A 20,850-nucleotide genomic window follows, 5' to 3' on the forward strand; every position below is an offset into this window, starting at 1 on the left:
TTAAGCATCTGGAAATTTGGTCAATTGGGTCACTTATTTGATGCCTTTCTTTGCATAAATTTTGGTTCTTACAATTTCTTAGGCTCACAATGAAATAGACTGTTTGAATATATATATATATATATATATATATATATATATATATATATAAAGTATTTATTGTTGGTAGTTTATATTTATTGTTGTAATAATTATTTGGAACAATCACAACAAAGCTCCTTTAATTTAGACAAAAAGACTAATAAATTTTTTTTTTTAAAAAAAAGGAGTCAACTTATGAAAAAAATAAAATAAAATGGGCTTATTTTAGGCTCAATACCTGAAATAAGCCAAAATAAAAAAATAAAATTCTTAAAAAACCAGTTATACTGGACCGGGTAAAACCGGAACCGGCCGGTAACCGGGGTTCCAGTTCCGGTTCTGGTTTCTCAAAACAAAACAAAAGTAAAACAAATAATATTTTAATGTTATAGGAAATATAAAGGGAAGTTATTGTGGAGTGTATTTGAATAGAAAGGCAAAAAGTAGTTTGATTCCCTAAACTTAGAGAAAATAACGAGGAAGCTGTTGGGAATGCTCTTAACTTACAAGTCAAACTATCGGTTGATCAGTTGCTAACCAAATCAAATGTCAATCGCCGAGAGTTTGACTATAAGAGCGTTGCGGAGTATAAGATCTCATCTCATTAATCCAACCTCTAAAATCTTATGACGTTGCTAACCTCCCTAAAGTATTGCCTGTGTTGATGAATTAGGATCCTCTCTATTTCAAATGAACTGGATAATATCTAGTTAGTTATAATGGAAAAGTGTTTTTGTTCACTCAAAAAATGAAAAGACAAAAATATCTCTCCACTATAACTAATTGTATATTATTCAATTCATTTTGAATGGAAAGAATCCTTTTCCGTGTCGATTCAAGTTGGTCCTATATATATATATATTCACCGTTTCTGCGTGTACCTCTTCTTCTCATCTCAATCTCTAAAGCAATCCATTAAGCTTATCTCCCACTTAAAAAAAATAATAATAATGGAGAATCAAACACTCACCGGATTGTTGACAAGTGCCGCCAGAGAGTTCGCATCACGGCGAGCCCTCTCGGTCTCAGGCAAGTTGGATTTGACGTACGCTCGCCTCCAAGAACTCATTGAAAGTGCCGCCACTCGGCTTGTCGCAGCTGGTGTAAGCGTCGGAGATGTCGTGGCGCTCGTTTTCCCCAACACCGTCGAGGTTTTGTTCATTCTGATGAATTCTCTCGTCTTCTTCTTCTTCTTTTTTTTTTTTTTTTTCTTTGCTTTTATAATTATGTCTTTGGAGGTTGAGAAACGTCGAAAAAAAAAAAAAAAAAAAACGAGCATAAAATTTGGGGCTTGTTCATTGGTTGACTGAGTTTCCAAAGAAGCCTAAAATTCTGAGGTTCTTTTAAATTTTTTTATTTATATAGAAATTCGTTTTAGTCATCATTTCATTTTCCTCTAATTTGTTTCAACCGGAAATGATTTGTTTATTTATTTGGTATTTGCGATTGCAGTTTGTTATAATGTTTTTGGCGGTAATCCGAGCGAGAGCCACGGTTGCGCCGCTCAACCCAGCCTACACATCAGAGGAGTTCGAGTTCTACCTAGCTGATTCAGAGTCCAAGTTCTTATTAACCTCAAAAGAAGGAAACGACCCAGCTCATGCCGCGGCTTCAAAGCTTAAAATCTCACACGCCACAGCCGCGCTCTCCGAAGCTGACACCGAGCTCGCTCTGTCGCTAACTCAGTCTGATTCGGACGCCAACTCGCTCACCAAACTCACCAACCACCCGGCCGACGTGTCCCTCTTCCTCCACACGTCAGGCACCACGAGCCGCCCCAAGGGTGTCCCCCTGACGCAGCTCAACTTGGCCTCGTCGGTGCTAAACATCAGGTCAGTCTACAAACTCACCGAGTCGGACTCGACCGTGTTAGTCCTCCCACTCTTCCACGTCCATGGGCTCATAGCCGGGTTGCTGAGCTCACTCGGAGCCGGAGCCGCCGTGGTTCTCCCCGCCTCGGGCCGATTCTCGGCTTCAACGTTTTGGTCAGACATGCACAAATATAAGGCCACGTGGTATACCGCAGTGCCAACAATCCATCAAATCATATTGGATCGGCACTTGGGTAACCCGGAATCTGAATACCCGAAGCTCAAGTTCATCCGGAGCTGTAGCGCGTCTCTGGCGCCAGCCATACTGAGCAGGCTGGAGGAGGCGTTCGGGGCTCCAGTAGTGGAGGCGTACGCGATGACAGAGGCAGCCCATCTGATGGCGTCGAACCTGCTACCTGAGGACGGCCCGCATATGCCCGGGTCGGTGGGAATTCCGGTTGGTCAAGAAATGACGGTGTTGGATGAGAATGGGGTGACTCAAGAGGTTGAGATAAGCGGGGAGATGTGTACAAGGGGACCAAATGTGGCCATGGGTTACAAAAATAACCCGGAGGCTAACAAGACCGCTTTTCGGTTTGGGTGGTTTCACACGGGCGATCTCGGGTACTTTGATTCAAACGGGTATTTGCATCTTGTTGGCCAGATCAAGGAGCTCATTAATCGTGGGGGTAAATTTTTCGAGATTTCTCTATAATATTACTCCAATATCATGATGATTATTATTATTATAATTGCAGGGGAGAAAATATCACCGATTGAGGTGGATGCAGTACTTTTGTCTCATCCTGAAATTGCTCAAGGAGTTGCCTTCGGGGTCCATGATGACAAATACGGCGAAGAGGTAATAAGATTAACAAGTAGTACAGTCCTTTTTTTTTTTGTTTCTTTTATTTTATTGATGTTGTTGTTGTGTTCATCAACCCAAAAGAGAATTTACGTGAAGCCGTTGACAGTGGCATGCACGTACATGTCACTGTTTGTTTGTTGATAATTGATATGGCCCCATCACCCATGGCCATGGTGTAATGGAATGTTGGAAACGTACGCCAGAAACAGCATCTAAGACAAAAAGAGATATTTTGGCCCATAAAAATTTTAAGTGGTAAGAGGCTGTAAGTTTTATTCATAGTTGTTGTAATTTTATCTATTGAAGGAACTTGTGGCCTATTGCCACCATAGGCTTTTATGGCTCTATCCATTGATGAGGCCTATAATCTATTATTACCTAAAATTTTTATGGTCCAAAAATAATTTTTTTTATTTTACTGTAGCATTTCGCATAACAAAATAATTGTTTGTAGGTTTGTGATAAAAAAAAATTAAAAAAAGGTTGTTTATATGTTTGTGATTCCACCGTTATAAAATATGCATAAACGACAAAACAATGATAATAAAATAATTTAGATATTAAGAATTAGGTGTGGCGTTGGGAGGTTGATATTTTTTTTTTTTGGTTGGAGAGATTAACAGACTTATATAAGTACAAAAGCACATAAATACATATAATCTCTTTATATATATATATATATATATATGTGTTTCTGTGTGTTTATATAAAATAAAAGTATAGAAGTCTTACATTTAATCTCTCGACATAACAAACACGCAATAGTATAAACAACTAACTAAACACGATCTATAGGGTTCAAGAAAAAATATACTTTTGAGTGTAGACCATTTTTCTTAACAATTCTCTATGCCTCAAATAATAATAATGTCAAATATTGGTAACTGATTGTTGGTTAAAAGCCACCTAAAGAACCCAACTATTTAGCTTTTCCTTTCACATATTCAATTAGAGTCCCAAACCAAATTGAGTTTTTGGTTAGAAGCGAACTAGAATATGGAGTGAAATTAAATAAATTGGGTATTTTAGGTATTTTAATGTTGAAAGAGGAGGCAAAACTTAAAAAAAATAAAATAATAATAATAATTAAAAGAGGAATCAAATATTATTTTGGGAGGTAAAACTAAAAATAAAAAAGAATTAAAATAGGACAAAAATATTATTTTGAGGGGACAAATCTATAAAATTTGTATACTTAAAGCAAATTTGTAAACATTTTGGAGGACATTCGTCCCTCCACCTTAGGCTTAGGTCCACCCCCCCGCATGCATGCAATTGCAATTTATTCATCCCATCAAGGAATGTAACTTAATTCCAATTAGTTAAGATCTAACAACACATACTTGGTTTTTTGTCCTTTTTAACAAAGGAGAGATTTGGTGGGAATTGAGATGTAAACTCAGAAGTGAAACAGTTAGATGCATGGTTGTAAAATTGGGTTCAACGTTTCAAAAAAAAAAAAAAAAAAGGTGATGTTTTTGGAAAACGCCACTAAAATGGTAACACTATTCATGCGTCACCTTTTGTGCGTGAATAGCGAATCGTGACCGTTATGTTACTATTCAAACGTCTCAAATTTTGAAAATATTAACGCTCAAAGTTTGCGTTTACGGCTACCACTCACACCCAAAAACTTCAAAATTTCTCCTTCTTTCATCCACACACATAAAACTATATATATGTAAAAGCTGGGTTGCCACCGATTTGTTGCCAAATCGACAGCTACCCTTGGGGGAGAGGGTGGCCCGCGAGCCACCCTAGATGTCCCTGGGGGTGGGCTTTCGAGACACCCTTGGGCAGATCAAGGGTGGCTATTGGCACCACTATCTTTTTTTTTTTTTTTTTTTAATTTGATTTTTTTTAAAGAAAAATAATTTGATTTTTGGTTATATATATACATATTAAGAGTAGCGACATTTGAACAATGCAAAGTGTTACCTTTCAAAAAGGTGATGCCCATGTTCACACGTTGCCTTCTAAAAGGCGACATGTGAATAGTGCCAATGTCACCTTTTAGAAGGTAATGTGCACTATTCACACACCGCCTTCCAAAAAGTGACATTTGAGCTTAAATGTTGCCTAGTGAAAGGTGATGTTGGCACTATTCACATGTCGCCTTTCAAAAAGTGACATTTGGGCTTAAATGTCGCTTGACATTTTCACTGTTCTCACGTCTCCAATTTTGAATCCAATCACAATGTTTCAGGTCATTTTGAAAATGTTGCTATGCAAACGTCCCTACATCACTTTTGGTGGGGGGGTTGTGGTAAAAACGTCACCTTTCTATTTTAGAGATTGGATAGTTCTGTTAACAAAATATATATTCAAAGGTGGCACAAAAGTTTATATGCTCGCTTTTTTGATAGTGATGGGAGTTCATAATATTATTTCTTCATAAGAATAAATAACTAAATTAAATCATGAGTACATGCAATGCAGTTTAATATAAATTACTCGAATGCGAAGATGTAGATGACAATTAAGATTACTTGTTTATGTTAATTAGATGACAGTTTTTCATTTCTTTCTGTCAAGAGGGAGATGACAAGTTGAATCTTTATTTTACTCTTAACTATTTTATATTCAAAAACAAAAAACAATGACCGGCGGTCCGGCACTGACGTAACTCTGGAAATAAAAAACTCTCAAATTTCTCTGATATTGTCAGAATTGATATTTTGAGGTGAATTGGGTTAACATATATCTGACACTTTCACAGGTATGACAATTTCCAAGATTAGAGTTCCACTGATCAAGTCAAAAATTATGGTTACAATAACTCGACACGTACTCACTACGAATTTAAAGGATTACGGTTGAAAAGTTTGACTCGTTTAATTAAATGTGTTGGGTTAAAGTTGACCTATATAATCTTATATTCGTGTTGACACGACTTGAACCTGACACACGACATAGTGGTAAACAATTTTTAACATGCATGACTTATAAATCCAACACAAACTCAATACAAAATTAATTAGAAGATTAAGGTTGAAGGGTTTGTCTCGTTTAATTAAAGTGTTCGAGTTAAATTATTTAACCTATATAATTTTAAATATGTCTCAATATAACCCGAACTCGACACACAAACATATATTATCACTCCTATAAGCAATTATTAGGTCGATTGAAAGTCTTGCCATTCCTCGTGTTTTATTAAACGGATATGCAAGTTACAAGAGTTGTTGACTGGAGCACTCTATTTCTTTTCTTTTCTTTTTTTGAGCTCTACTGCATAATTGAAAACATTGAGAATAAAACCGAGTATTCCTTGCAACTTTTTTCCTCTAGGTGCGGCCGGCTCAATGGTAGTGCGGCCCTCGGCTAAACCCAAAGGCCTCCTACTTTATAAATACTTAAAAAATAATAATAATAATAAAGCTCTTTATATATACTAAAATTGTCAATAGAAAAAAAACAAGAATATGAAAGGTCTAACGAGAGCGTAGAAAAACAAAACCAAAAAAAAAAAGGTGATATGGTATATTTAAAAGATTCCAACAAAGGTGCCAGCTTTTTAACCCCTAGAAAAGGGCTTTGTCAATTTTTAAGTTTGGCAAGCACTTAAATATCCAGGCAATATACAAATGCTACTGAGGTGTTTTGATTGTGGGAGTCTCCAATAAGAGGAAATATTCATTTTCTGGTAAAAAAACAGAATGCTTTTCAATTTTCTTTTGATAGGTTTCGAAATTACTCATTTTGGTGTGAATGATTAATAGAAGTGTGATTTGTCTTTAATCTCCTTAATTAATGTTAACTGGTGTTATTAATATTGCTAATCTATGATCTCTTGCTAGTTGCTAGTTCTACAAATTAGAATGAGAATTGGTTGCCCTCATCGATGATTCAGCCATTGTGGCCATTATCAACCCAACCTTCAAGGGCGAGCTGCGAGCCTTTCCTAGATGGCAAATGATGTATGTTCGCAGGGAATTAGGGAATCGAACTGCACATGCATTATCTAGAATTGCTACGTTGCGTGCGATAGATAAAAAATAGCTTGATCAGCCCCCTGCCCCTGCATGTATCAACGAGATTTTATTGATGGAGCAAATTGCTCCATCCCTTTGAGTTGCTTAATGAGAAAGCATGATTTTATCAGGAAAAAAAAAAAAAAAAAAAAAAAAAACCAGATTGATCCGATATTATGCTACACAATTGTCCAAGGTTCAAAATAAAATGGGATATATATATATATATATATATTTGTTGTTCTTAATAGTAAAAATATTTCATGTAATCAAATAAAAAAAATTAATGATTGATTGAGTTTTTGGTAAATTAACCTTTCTATTTTGAATAAGATCTAAATAGAGAAAAAAAGAAAAAAAAAAATGGAAACTTATAAAGAGAGAAGTTTGTAAAATTGAAGAATATTTTGGAAACTTTAATTCTTCTTAGCATTTAATTATTTTTCCCAACAATAGAACGTTTATTAAGAATGTCGTTAATATTATTTGAATTTTCCTATCTACTGCTATCAATTTATTAAGCCTTATTAAAGCTGGAGATTTAATTCTCTTTTCTTTTTAATTACTTAATTACCATAATTAGGAGCCTTAAATAAAAAAATATTGACTATATATAATTAGGCATTTAAATATTATTTTTGTGAAAAAAATCGTTATGAATATTCATTAATTGAATAGGTTATTAAATTGGGGGCGTTAGGCTGCTAGTTACCTAATGGTGTCCTAAACCCTATATAGTTTATTGCGTTATTTCTTTCCTTTTTCACCCAAATATATATATTTGTTGTTCTTAATAGTATAAAAAATTTCATTTTAGCAAAAAAAAAAAAAAAAAAAAAAAATAGTATAAAAAATTTCATGAAATCAAATAAAAAAAAATTAATGATTGATTGAGTTTTTGGTAAATTAACCTTTCTATTTTGAATAAGATCTAAATAGAGAAAAAAAGAAAAAAAAAATGGAAACTTATAAAGAGAGAAGTTTGTAAAATTGAAGAATATTTTGGAAACTTTTATTCTTCTTAGCATTTAATTGTTTTTCCCAACAATAGAACGTTTATTGAGAATGTCATTAATATTATTTGAATTTTCCTATCTACTGCTATCAATTTATTAAGCCTTATTAAAGCTGGAGATTTAATTCTCTTTTCTTTTTAATTACTTAATTACCATAATTAGGAGCCTTAAATAAAAAAATATTGACTATATATAATTAGGCATTTAAATATTATTTTTGTGAAAAAAAAAAATCATTATGAATATTCATTAATTGAATAGGTTATTAAATTGGGGGCGTTAGGTTGCTAGTTACCTAATGGTGTCCTAAACCCTAAATAGTTTATTGCGTTATTTCTTTCCTTTTTCACCCAAATATTTGTCAGAATATTAGCAAGCTTAAGGAAGAATCATAATAACCTAATTTGCCCAAATGACTCCCCTCCATCTCAAATAAAATAGAGATGATTCATCTCCCATCTTTCTAGGTTCAACAACTTTTCACCATTGACAATGGCTTCTTCAATTTCTTCAAAATGGAGCAAAATTCAAAAAAATCACAGCCCTTCATCTCATGGAACCCCATACAAGTTGGTATCTATTTCAGGGCTGCTCATCTTTTTGTTCTGCATCTTCTTCTTAAACCCTCCCAACAATTACCAACCTTTCAGTCGTCTCTTATCAACCTCCTCATGTCCCACTACTACTACTACTCCCAACTCTCCGACCAACATCAGCCACATTGTTTTTGGAATTGTCGGCGCCCTGAATACATGGAACTCCAGAAAACCATACGTTGAATCATGGTGGCGACCAAACATAACTCGGGGATATCTTTTCCTCGACAGACCACCGGGGCCGGAATTCCAACCATGGCCTTCAAATCTTCCTCCTCTTCGTGTCAGCGAGGATGTCAGGAAGATCCCAACATTAACGAAAACGGTGAACCCAATTCCGGCTCGAATTGTGCGAGCAATAATTGAAGCGTTTAGGGAGGGAGATAAAAACGTGAGGTGGTATGTGATGGGAGATGACGATACAATCTTTTTTCTTGATAATCTAATTGGGGTTCTTGCAAAATACAACCATTCAAAGTACTACTATATTGGGTCAAATTCTGAGTCTGTTATGTCCAACATTGATTTCTCGTTTGATATGGCTTTTGGTGGGGCTGGATATGCTCTTAGTTACCCTGTTGTGGAGGCATTGGCAGCCAAGTTAGACTCTTGTATTGAGAGAGATTCGCAGGAGCATTTCAGTGATTATATTTTGCACTCATGTTTGGCTGATTTAGGAGTTTATTTAACTCTCGAGAAAGGGTTTCACCAGGTAATTAATTGGCTGGTATTTGGCTCATGATTTGATATAATTAATAGATATATTTTCTGATCCCTATATATGATTTACTATGTTGTATTTGATGCAGATCGATATGCGCAATGACACAACAGGTTTTCTATCAGCTCAGCCTCACACCCCTTTCCTCTCCTTCCACCACATTGACGCCATTGACCCAATCTTCCCTTCCATGAACCGTTCGGAAGCCATAAACCACCTCATGAAGGCAGCGAAAGCCGACCAATCCCGTCTTCTTCAACAAACCATATGCTACCACAGGCCAACCAACTGGTCTTTCTCTGTCTCTTGGGGCTACTCTGCTTATATCTATGAAAACATAATCCCTCGGAGCATTTTATGCAGACCCCTTCAGACATTTACAAAATGGAGGAGAGAGGTAAAGCTACACTTCTACGTGTTCTACACCCGACCACTCTCTAGCGATCCTTGTCAAGCTCCCCATGTGTTTTTCTTTGATTCTATAGAGCTTACACAAGGTGATGAACAAGTTGTTACTACATATATTAGAAAATCGCCTCGGGGTTTACCAAATTGTTCATCCACTGGTAATCATTCAGCGGATGCAATCACCAAAATTCAGGTGCTTTCACCAGCAACAACACGCCTGGAGGTGAGTGCATGCTATCATTTCATTAAACACTCTTCAAGGGTTTTTTAAGGTTGTTTTGTTTATTGACAACGGCAATTTGTTTGTTTTGTTGAACAGGCCGGAGGAAGAGATTGTTGTGACATTGAATATGCGGATAGAACCAGTGTTACACAAGTCAAATACAGGCCTTGCTTGAAAAATGAAGTGATTGCCTAATTACTCTAATATCAAATCTTGTTCTTGAATTCTGTATTAATGTTCCACTTAATTCTCCAAATGAATTTTTTTTATTGTTCCACTTAATTCTCCAAATGAATTTCTTTTGTTCTCCCGACTCTAGAATACACTACCAGAAATACTTTTATATAGAAATAGAAATCCTTTTTTGTTTTTTTTTTTTTCGATGTCCACACGAGAGGGGAAGGGGATTCATATTAGTGACTTTCGCTTCATAAGGCGTGGCCTCCAGTTAGAAATAATACAAATCCAAATCTTAAGTTCCGTTTGTTTCGACTTAAAATATTTTAAGGGAAGTTATTTTTTAGGAAAATGTTTTCAGCGGAATACAATTTCCGGCATTTGAATAGAAAAATAGTCAAATATTGATGAAAAGTTCTATTCGAGCCTTATTTAAATTTGAATTCTTCTCTCTTTTGTTTTTTGCCTTCTGTTTTGTTTTTTGTTTTTTTTTTCTTTTTTTCAAAATTTTGTTATTTGCGAGCCTTATTTAAATTCAAGCCTTACAATGTTCAATCCAAAATTCAAGCTAGCGTTCAGAATCCTCGATTAAAGCTCAAATCATAGTAAATTAGTAATATAAAATGGGCTCCAATTTAATAAGCCCTCAATTAATGAATTCTAATCAAATGAGAAAAAATAATAAATAAATTATCGAAGATGGAAAGTTTCCGAAGAATTTTATTTAAGGGTTAAATATTAAAAACCTCCAAAGGGTTTGTACACTTTATTTTTTCCCTCCTAGGCTTTGATTTGTATCACAAGAGATATCTGTGGTTTTGATAAAGATCAAATTAGTCCTTCCATCCATTAATTGTTAGTTGACTTAACGGAAGCCCACGTCACTAACACGTAGACCAATTAAAATTTGACACTTGGCATAAGTGGCCACGTCATCACACCTAATTAATTTTTTTTATTTAAAAAATATTTTTTCAAACAAAAAATTGGCAATTTGGGGGTGGCTCTTTGGCTATGGGGGTGGCCTGTCCACCCCCATCTAGCCGGGGATGGGGGTGGCCAAGCCACCCCTAGTACACACTTGGGGTAGGGATGTCAATGTGGGCGGTTAAAAACCGTTCGCTAACCGCTTAACCGCTTAACCGTATTAACCGCTAACCGCCTAACCGCTATAACCGCCTAGCAGTTAGCGGTTAGCGGTTATTGGATTTACTAACCGTAACCGTTAACCGCCTTTTTATATAATATATTTTTATAATTATAATTATAAAAATATTTATACATATAACATAATCACGTGATCATTAAATCACAATTTTTTTAAAAAGTAATTAAATCACAATTTGAGTATTAATATATGATCACTATAATTTATATGATTATATCATATAATCACTTGATCATTAAATGTTTATAAATTAGTTATTTGCAACTTCATTTAGTTTTCATTATTTATTAATTTATTCTAATTATTTATTCATAGATGTGACTCAACCTTCAAGTTCAAGTGCTGCTTCATCTTTTGCCTAGAGATTTGTTAGTAACGAATAGGGGTGCAAAGGCGGGCGGTTTTTAACCGCCCGCTAACCGCTAACCGCTATAACCGCCAACCGCCTAACCGCCTAACCGTCTAACCGCATTAACCGCTAACCGCCTAACCGCCATAACCGCCTAGCGGTTAGCGGTTAGCGGTTATTGGGTCTACTAACCGTAACCGCTAACCGCCTTTTTATATAATATATTTTTATAATTATAATTATAAAAATATTTATACATATAACATAATCACTTGATCATTAAATCACAATTTTTTAAAAAAATAATTAAATCACAATTTGAGTATTAATATATTATCACTATAATTTATATGATTATATCATATAATCACTTGATCATTAAATCACAATTTTTTTTAAAAAATAATTAAATCACAATTTGAGTATTAATATATTATCACTATAATTTATATGATTATATCACATGAGATTGATTATTAAATCATTTGATTATATAATAACAAATTATACATATATAATATGACATAACTCATAAGTATACTAATTCATACTAATACAACAATTAAATATCTAGAGACTTATTTCCAATGTATGTTATAAACCTATAAGTCTATATAAGTCTACATATGTATATGAATAATATAAATGTATAATATCAATAGTTAATCATATGATTCAATGACAATTCAAATACTTTATTCAAGACTTCAAGTGAATCATATTATTAATGTACAATGATGATATGATTCGTATAATATCAAATTAAGTAATTGACATTGGATTAAACAATGACCAATGTGTTACTTATAAACATAATTTAAGTACTAATGTATTATCATTATAATTTTAGTAATTTATATATTATCACTATAATTGATATGATTATATCACATGATGACTTGATCATTAAATCATATGATTATATAATAATAAATAATACATATATAATATGACATAACTCATAAGTCATAAGTCTACAAGTTAATCATATGATTCATGTACAATGATAATCACAATTGATTCAATTGAATTAAACAATATGTTACTTATAACTACAAGTCTACAATTTAATTAAAGTATTATTAGATACTTTAGGAATTTAGGATTTAGGAGTTTGAACATTGCCATTTACCATTAGATATTAAGTTCAATTCAAAGAAAAAAGATTATAAGTAAATATGATAAGAATTTAAATAATTAATCATATGAATCATATGATATAATTTAATGAGACTATATGATTATATAATATCAAATTAAGTAATTGACATTAGATTCAACAATGTGTTACTTATAATCACAATTGAAGTATTAATGTATTTTTTGAACATTTTTTAGAAAAAGAAATTTAACCATTTTTTGAAAGAAAAAAAAAAAGAAAATTAACAATTTTGAACAATTTTGAATTTATATATATATATATAATTGCTTATAGTTATATTATATGCATATTGAATAATATAAATGTATAAGATAAATATTTAACTATATGATCCAATTACAATTCCAATACTTAATCAATTATTCATGTACAATGACAATGACAATGTGATTCATATAATATCAAATTAAGTAATTGACATTGGATTAAACAATGTGTTACTTATAACTACAATTGAAGTTTTTTTGTTTGTTTGTAAGTTTATAAGATCAACACTTAATCATATGATCTAATGATAATTCAAATATTTATAGCAATTGGGCCCAAGAAGATATTAAAAATACAAGAAAAAAAATAAGGGTAAAAAAAAGCCCAAAAAAATAAGCCCAAAAAGCCCAAAAAAAAAGCCCAATTTTAAAAAGCGGTTAGCGGGCGGTTATCTATTTCACTAACCGCTAACCGGCCACTAACCGCTAACCGCTAACCGGCTAGCGGTTAGCGGTTGCGGTTAGTGAAATTTACTAACCGCTAGGGCGGTTACGGTTAGCGGTTATTGCCACTAACCGCTAACCGTAACCGCCTTTGCACCCCTAGTAACGAATGTTATCATTTTTTGAATTGTCATAACATTTTAATTACAATACAATTATATTAAGCATGTTTTGATATGTGTACATGCTTGTGCCTTAATATTATTATGTTTAAGTTTATAACTTTTCTTCTTTTGATGTCCACGGGATTTGCTAGAGGACCAAATGAAAGGATTGATGAAGTTTTAATGTTTTATTTGTATCATTTAATGTTTTATTTGAACTTATTTTATATGTTTTGTGCTGAACTTTTTTTTTTTTTATATATGCTGGGACAGTTGTTTGAATTCTGAACTTTTTTTTATATGTTATGTTGATTATATATATATATATGTTGTTTTTTTAAAAATAAATTAAAAAAAAAAAAAAAAAAAAGTTAACCGGTTATGATTTAATATTTAAGGAAATTTTTTTAAAGTACAAGTAAATGTAAATTTTTGATCAAATATTTTTGATTTTTCAATATGGGCTCTTTTTATAATAATTAGACCCAAGAAGACACTTAAAAAAAAAAAAAAAAAAAAAAAAAGGGTAAAAAAAGAATTCCAAAAACGATCTGAAAGCCCTAAAGAAAGCTCAAAAAGCCAAAAAAAAAAAGAGCCCAATTTTGAAAAAACGATTAGCGGGCGGTTATCTATTTCACTAACGGCTAACTGGCGGTTAACCGCTAACCACCCAGCGATTAGCGGTTGCAGTTAGTGAAATATACTAACCGCCTTGACACCCCTAACTGGGGTGGCCGAAACCACTCCCAGTGGGTACTGGGGGTGGCCAAAACCAACCCTAATGGTGGTTTGGGGGTGGTTTTAGCCACCCCTTGGCTCTATGGGGGTTGCTCACCATTGGGAGTCATTTCGGCCACCCCTTGGGCACCAAGGGGGTGGCTCGGCCACCCCCATCCGGCCAGATGGAAAGACTAACTACAGGCTGATTCCCTATTAGAGGCCAACAGAATGTGAAAAGTCAAACATAATGAGAAACTTAACAAGTGAGTGAATTCAAACTCATATTAAATTCGATATATAGTTTTTTCTTTTCTTTTCAGATATAACCTACACAGATACCTAGTGGGATTTAGACCATGACCACACCCTCCACTTTATTCATACAGCAGGAGGAGGTGCAGATTTGAGCACATCTATTATAATGTTCATCTAGGTGTATTCAAGTTTTGAAAATGAATCAACTATCAAGATATTGAACTATTAATGGAATACTTACTGTGGTATCAAGATATTGAACTATTAATGGAATACTTACTGTGGCAACCGCAGCAATTTGGTAATTCTGCTTTGATGAGCATCCCCTTCTTGAGCACAGACCTCGCTCAGGCTCCCTAGCCGCACTTCAAATTTATCATTAAGCAGTATACTGCTTGCTTGAACATCTCTTCAACAACCAAAAGAAAGCCATGTCACTACTTGCACTACTAGGCACAAACTATCCTACTGTAAAAGTAGTGAAAAAATCATCTACCGAACAGAGAATCGAGTTAACTTCTTTACAATCTTTTTCTTCTCAAAGAAACCAAAATGTCGGCTAAACAAAAATAAAACACAGAATGCTGGAAGAGTAGATTTTGCACCACATAAACAATAGGCCATAGGAGAATATATTCAAAATATAAAAGGAAAAAGTGCAGAGTCCCCACTTTTCAAACATAATTTGCATCAACAACAAGAAGTGCCCCACAAGTGGGGATTTGAAATGTGAGATATTTTTCACCACTTTTCCCAAAACAAAATAGCTAGCATTCATTCATCCTCAACAGGATTAAGGTTTTGTGAAATAAATAATTATAGAACCCCACTACTTAGTCCATGATAATTGAGACAGCCACACTACGTGGCAGCCTAGGGTGCATCGATGTTTTGTTGAGGGCAGCAGGAAAAGCCCATTGCATCGATGTTTAGCTTCTAAAAAGCCCCTAGCAAAGAGGACAGACGCCGCCCTTTCTCTCTCCCTCCCTCCCTCCCTCCCTCCGCCCTCTCTCGCTCCCTCCGTCCCTCCGTCCCTTCCTCCCTCCGTCCCTCCCTTCCCTCCGTCCGTCCCTCCGTCCGTCCCTCTCCCTCCCTCCGTCCCTCCGTCCGTCCTTCCATCCCTCTCCCTCCCTCCCTCCCTCCGTCCATCCCTCCGTCCCTCCGTCCCTCTCCCTCCCTCCCTTCGCCCGTCCGTCCGTCCCTCCCTCCGTCCCTCCGTCCCTCTCCCTCCCTCCGTCCCTCCGTCCCTCCGTCCCTCTCCCTCCGTCCCTCCCTCCCTCCCTCTGTCAGTCCCTCCCTTCCCTCCCTCCCTCCGTCCCTCCCTCCGTCCGTCCGTCCGTCCGTCCCTCCCTCCGTCCCTCCGTCCCTCCTCCCTCTCCCTCCGTCCCTCCCTCTGTCAGTCCCTCCCTCCCTCCGTCCGTCCCTCCGTCCGTCCGTCCCTCTCCCTCCCTCCCTCCCTCCCTCCGTCCCTCCCTTCCTCCCTTCGTCCCTCCCTCCCTCCCTCCGTCCGTCCGTCCCTCCCTCCGTCCCTCTCCCTCCGTCCGTCCGTCCCTCCGTCCGTCCCTCCCTTCCCTCCGTCCGTCCGTCCGTCCCTCCCTCCCCCTCTCTCTCTCTCTCTCTCTCTCTATAAATTTTCAAGGTTTAGTTCATCATTTCAACGCTAGCCTTATTAATCTTCAAAAGGCCTATTAGTATTTTGATTAGATTACCCAAACCCTAGCAGGAAAAAAAAAATTGAAAAAACAAATCAAAGCAACAAATTAAATGTACATACTAGTGGGAGGAGGTCGGCTGGAGTAGCTGAAGAGGGGGAGGAGTCCGGTGGAGCGAGGACGGCCGGTGTAGCCGAAGAGGGGGAGGAGTCCGGTGGAGCGAGATCGAGCCAAGTACTGGACGAGACGTCTGTGAGAATCCGTAGGGGGAAGAGGTCGGAGAGGGAGAGAGAGAGAGAGAAGGAGCTGAGCGAAAGAGTGAGATCAGAGGCGTGAGAGAGAGAGAGCTTTCGCCTGAGAGAGAGAGATTCTGCCTGAGAGAAATGCAGTACGATAAAGACATCTTAAACTTGAAACCAATAAACGAGTGTGGAGTGAAATTTTGTTTGATAGTAAAATGAATATTTTGACCTTCTTGAATTCTTTGCTTCTTGTTCTTTATAGTTAAATCAAACAAGGTTATTTTGGTCTATTAACCTAAAGATCTTTAATGCTATCTTCTGAGTGGGTGGGCTTCTAATTATTATTTTTTTAATTATTAATTAGAATAATTATTGGGTCAATAATTTTAATGCACATCATTAAGTAGGTTACACAACTCTCTCACATCTCTCATTGGTGGATAACCTTTTCATTAAAAACTAATAATATGATAATCTTGTGTGTTAGTGCCCAGCAACCAAATGAAAATTCGGGAAAAAAAAAAAAAAAAAAAAAAGGTAAAAAGTTGAGACTGGTTAGTGATGAACTTAGGATTGAACATGCTTCACCTATATATTTATATTTTATATATAATTACATAATATAGTTTATTATTAAGTACACTGATTGTACGTAACAAAACTTTTTGTTCTTTCTTCTTTTTTCTTTTTGCTGGAACCTACACTTGGCTACGTGTTACATACTTGAGCTATATATACTTCATTTAGAGGGTGGAGATATTCTCGTTATAAATTTATTCCATGACAAAACTTTTACTTAGGGATGCCAATTCGGTCTGGTTTTTCGATTTTTGGCTAAAATTGAAACCGGAACTGGAATCGAAACCCCAGTTAACAGGGGTCCCGGTTACCGGCCGGTTCCGGTTTTACCCGGTCCGATAACCGGTTTTTGAATAAAATTGGTTTTTGGGCTTATTTTAGGTGTTGGGCCTAAAATAAGCCTTTTTTTTTTTTCATAAATTGGCTCATTTTTTTTAAAAAAAATTATTAGTCTTTTTGTCTAGATTAAAAAGGTTTTGTTATGATTGTTCCAAATAATTAAAAAATAAACCTAAAAAAACCCAAAAATCCTAAAAAATCAATGTTTTTAATATAATATATATATATATATTAAAAACATTAAAAAATATTCATAGAGATTATCCTAAGTGTAAAAAAATAATATATATTAAATAAAATATAAACCCGATTCCGGTATTCCCGGTAAAAACCGGGTACCAAAAACCGGGACCGGAGCCAGGGTACCCGGTTTTTGAATTTTTCAAACCGGAACCAGAACCGGGTTCCCAGTTTTCCGATTCCGGTTCCGATTTTCCAGTAATTTTTGACACCCCTAATTCTTTACCCATTGGCTTTTTTTTTTTTTTTTTCCTTTTTAGATGATAAAATGATTCTTGATGTGAACGGAGATTTTTTTTTTTTTTTTTTTGGTCCACTTCTAATATATTAGATGAAACAGTGTTGATTTGGTACTCCATTTTGATTATTTAGGCCCCCGTTGTCCGCTCATCATGGACGGATAAGAGGAAAGCCTAACTGCTCGTAACATGGCTGAACACCCGGATAGCGGAACAAGCCAGTTAATTACTGGTCACCTTTACGGTGTTAATGCATGTGATTAAACCTCATAAGATGGTATACACAAAAATGAGTATTTTTTTTTGAATTCAAGTGACGTCTCAACATCATATCAAAGCTCTATTTCAGAGCTTCCCTATCAACAATAATTTTTTATTTTTTTTGGATGCGGGACAATAGAAAAGAAAAGGAAAAAGCTGTGTAACATTCGGATGAGCCCAATTGGGCGGTGTAGCCATTTTTTCTGTTATGGGCAGGATACAATAAAAAAACAAAGAAATGTAGTGGCCCATTGTGACTTTTGGACTCAACCCTTGGTGCCAAAAGCCCAGATGGCTTCTGGGCTTTTGGTGGCCCAATCAACTCTTCTTTCTTTCTTTCTTCCTTTTTTTTAATATATATATATCTCTCTTAAACAATTTGATTCAAGATAGGAAATTAGAAAAGTATGGCAGTCTAGAATCACTAATAAATTTTAAACGCCTAAAAAAAAAAAAAAAGGCATTACCTTGGGTGAACTGGGCCTTTTCATGTTCATCTCTATTACAAGTTTGTGATTGTGAGCCAAATTTCCTCCCCTTAACAACGAGTTGTTGAGCCAAATTTCATCGAAGCTTTTATTAATTCTATTTAAATAAACATGCATGACGGTAATGAGATAACAATGATAATAAAATATTAATCCTAATATAACGTTGATAACTAAGCTTATCTTATATTTAATAACAAGATAAGCCAAATTAGCCAATCTTCCCACTCCTAGCCATAAAAGAATGAAGAATTCTAACTATTGGGAATTGTGTTGACGGGCCCGCACAACGTACAAAACTCACATGGAAAGGCCGAAACTTGGCCCACAAGCTCGGTTCCATCCCACCATTTAGTCTATGCAAAATTTCTGGCGTAAGGATGTTAGTCTATGCAAAATTTCATGTGTTGATGAAATTTTGAAAGGCAGCGGAGACATTCTCCTCTATTATTTGTTTGAATTTATTTGATTTTGCAAGAAAAGAAGTTCTCAACTAAACTTTTAAATTTAATGAAACATGAAAGCACTTTAGATTTCTGACATACAAGAAACAACCAAGAAAAACGAGAAAAGTCATCAATAAAAATGACAAAATTTACAGCCACCAATTGTTAAAATAGGAGAGGTCCACACATAAAATGGCTATTTTGTACCCTCCAATAATAGCTTGCCACATCAATTTAGTTAACCAAACACTATAAGCTAAGAATTGAGGTATAGTCATTCAACTTGTTGTATAGCATTGTATACCACCTCTTTATTAAAATTTCTTGTGACCCATTCATTGTCCTAAGCGACATAATGTGTAGTCATGATAGAGCTGTTGGAACATTCTTGCCTTCTAAGCCAAAACTTCAAATTTTTTTTCCCTCGTGCAACAGACAACTCATGAGCTTGGTTCATAGTTGAAGAAATGTTTGAAAGCTTAAATAATCCATTAGCAAGTGGATTCTCACAAGAAATCTTTATTTAGATGCACCCCATTTAAATCTTTGTTTGTTATTACGTTTAATCAGCTCTTTACTACTCATAAAATCTATCTCCCTTGACATATACACATATGAAAAGTGCTAGAGAATCAAACAAATGAACCAAGAAAAATTTTTAAATTGACATGGCAGACCGTGAGTGGCAGACAAAGGAGAGGGAATTGCATTTTTTTAATTTAAAAATCCTTACTACGTCAGTTTAAAAAAAAAAAAAAATGTGTTCATTTATTTGACTCCATAGCACTTCTCTATACATATAAAGGGTTTCAATTATAACATGAACTTTCAGAAAATAATATATATAAAGGGTTTCAATTATAATATGAAATTTCACGAAATAAAAGTAATATCCATTTCTTATCGTTACTCTCTTGTAGATAAACACGTTCATCCATACAAATAAAAATAAAAAATTCTTTCTTTTCGTAATCATCTACCCAGCCTTTGGACAAAAACATCAATTAATATTCAGCCATTTCTAAGGTTAGGTGCAATAGAAAACCAGCAGAAAAAGATATATGTTATTGGCAAAATAATCAAGAAAATGGGAGGTAGATCTTGAGAGTTGGGCTTTCCGCTTTCGGATTTGTGAGCAATGAGCATAGCATGCAGAGATCAGAAGATTACTATCCCATCGTTTTCTTGCTTTAAACTTTTTTTCTTTTGGATTTTACCGATTCAAATTTATTGGGTCCGAATCTCATGCATGTAGTAACAATTAGCCATAAGTACTCGCTTAATAATGAAGAAAAAATAATTAAAAAACTCATTTCATCATTAAGAAATCGATTAGTTTAGCATGGTATACTATTAATTAATTGGACAATAAATTGACAGAAAAACCTATTTGAAATCAAAAGAAAATTTAAAAACCTTATTTCATAATAATTCTAATATGAAAATAATTATAATATATATTCATCGTGTTATGGATCTGTAACACTCCTTTCCCCTTAATAGCAGCTATTTAGAATTGATCAAAGCTCGTGGAGCACAATGACCATGACCATGCACAAATACTTGGACACAAAAAAATATTTGAATCCAAAAAATCTCTTGAAATCCTCTTCCAAAGTGATGAAGGCTTTACTCTAATAGGTTTCTTTAATAAGTGTCACACCAAAGGCATCAACAACTCCTTTTTTTTTTTTTTGGTGATAAAAGGTGGAGATTTGTCAAGATTTTCAAGCAAAGCCCAAAGAAAACATTAGACATAAGGAGCATCACTTGGCTTTATTTATTTATTTTTTTTTCCTCTTTCTAGGCCACATGAAAAAAGACAAATCTTCATCTCCTCTGTGTGTACCTCAACCTCAAAAATAGACACTTTTGAAATGCAGAGCAAGTAATAGTCTTCCAAGGTTGAGACTCAAACGTGGATGCCAACTAGGAAGCTACTGATGCAATGGCGCTGGAGGATTTGGTGCGGCAATTTATAGGTAGGTGGCTGGGATTGCGGTGCTGCAATATGGGGCTAG

The 20,850-nt window shown here is 35.1% G+C and overlaps 2 protein-coding genes across 2 annotated transcripts in view; both read left to right on the forward strand.

Moving 5' to 3' along the window:
* Positions 1-1,031: 1,031 nt before the first annotated feature.
* The window catches only part of LOC132165243 (oxalate--CoA ligase), a 64,101-nt gene continuing 44,282 nt past the window's right edge, over positions 1,032-20,850 (forward strand). Inside the window, exons 1-3 of the mRNA XM_088516437.1 lie at positions 1,032-1,232; positions 1,534-2,581; positions 2,651-2,754. Of these exons, the coding sequence (XP_088372563.1) occupies positions 1,032-1,232; positions 1,534-2,581; positions 2,651-2,754 (1,353 nt within the window). The remainder of the gene's footprint in view (positions 1,233-1,533; positions 2,582-2,650; positions 2,755-20,850) is intronic.
* On the forward strand, positions 8,243-9,893 carry LOC132181956 (uncharacterized). Its single transcript, XM_059595172.2, has 3 exons — positions 8,243-9,058; positions 9,156-9,698; positions 9,795-9,893. Exons 1-3 carry the CDS (start codon positions 8,243-8,245, stop codon positions 9,891-9,893), a joined length of 1,458 nt encoding a protein of 485 aa, XP_059451155.2.

Source organism: Corylus avellana, chromosome 5 (genome assembly GCF_965113065.1).
Source record: "Corylus avellana chromosome 5, dhCorAvel1.hap1.2, whole genome shotgun sequence".
NCBI classification, from domain to species: Eukaryota; Viridiplantae; Streptophyta; class Magnoliopsida; order Fagales; family Betulaceae; genus Corylus; species Corylus avellana.

Excerpts from the sequence above, each read along its gene's own strand:
- LOC132181956 (XM_059595172.2), top strand. The coding sequence starts at position 8,243 with ATGGCTTCTTCAATTTCTTCAAAATGGAGCAAAATTCAAAAAAATCAC. Across the intron at positions 9,059-9,155 it reads TCGAGAAAGGGTTTCACCAG|ATCGATATGCGCAATGACAC; the intron begins GTAATTAATTGG and ends TATTTGATGCAG. Across the intron at positions 9,699-9,794 it reads CAGCAACAACACGCCTGGAG|GCCGGAGGAAGAGATTGTTG; the intron begins GTGAGTGCATGC and ends TTTGTTGAACAG.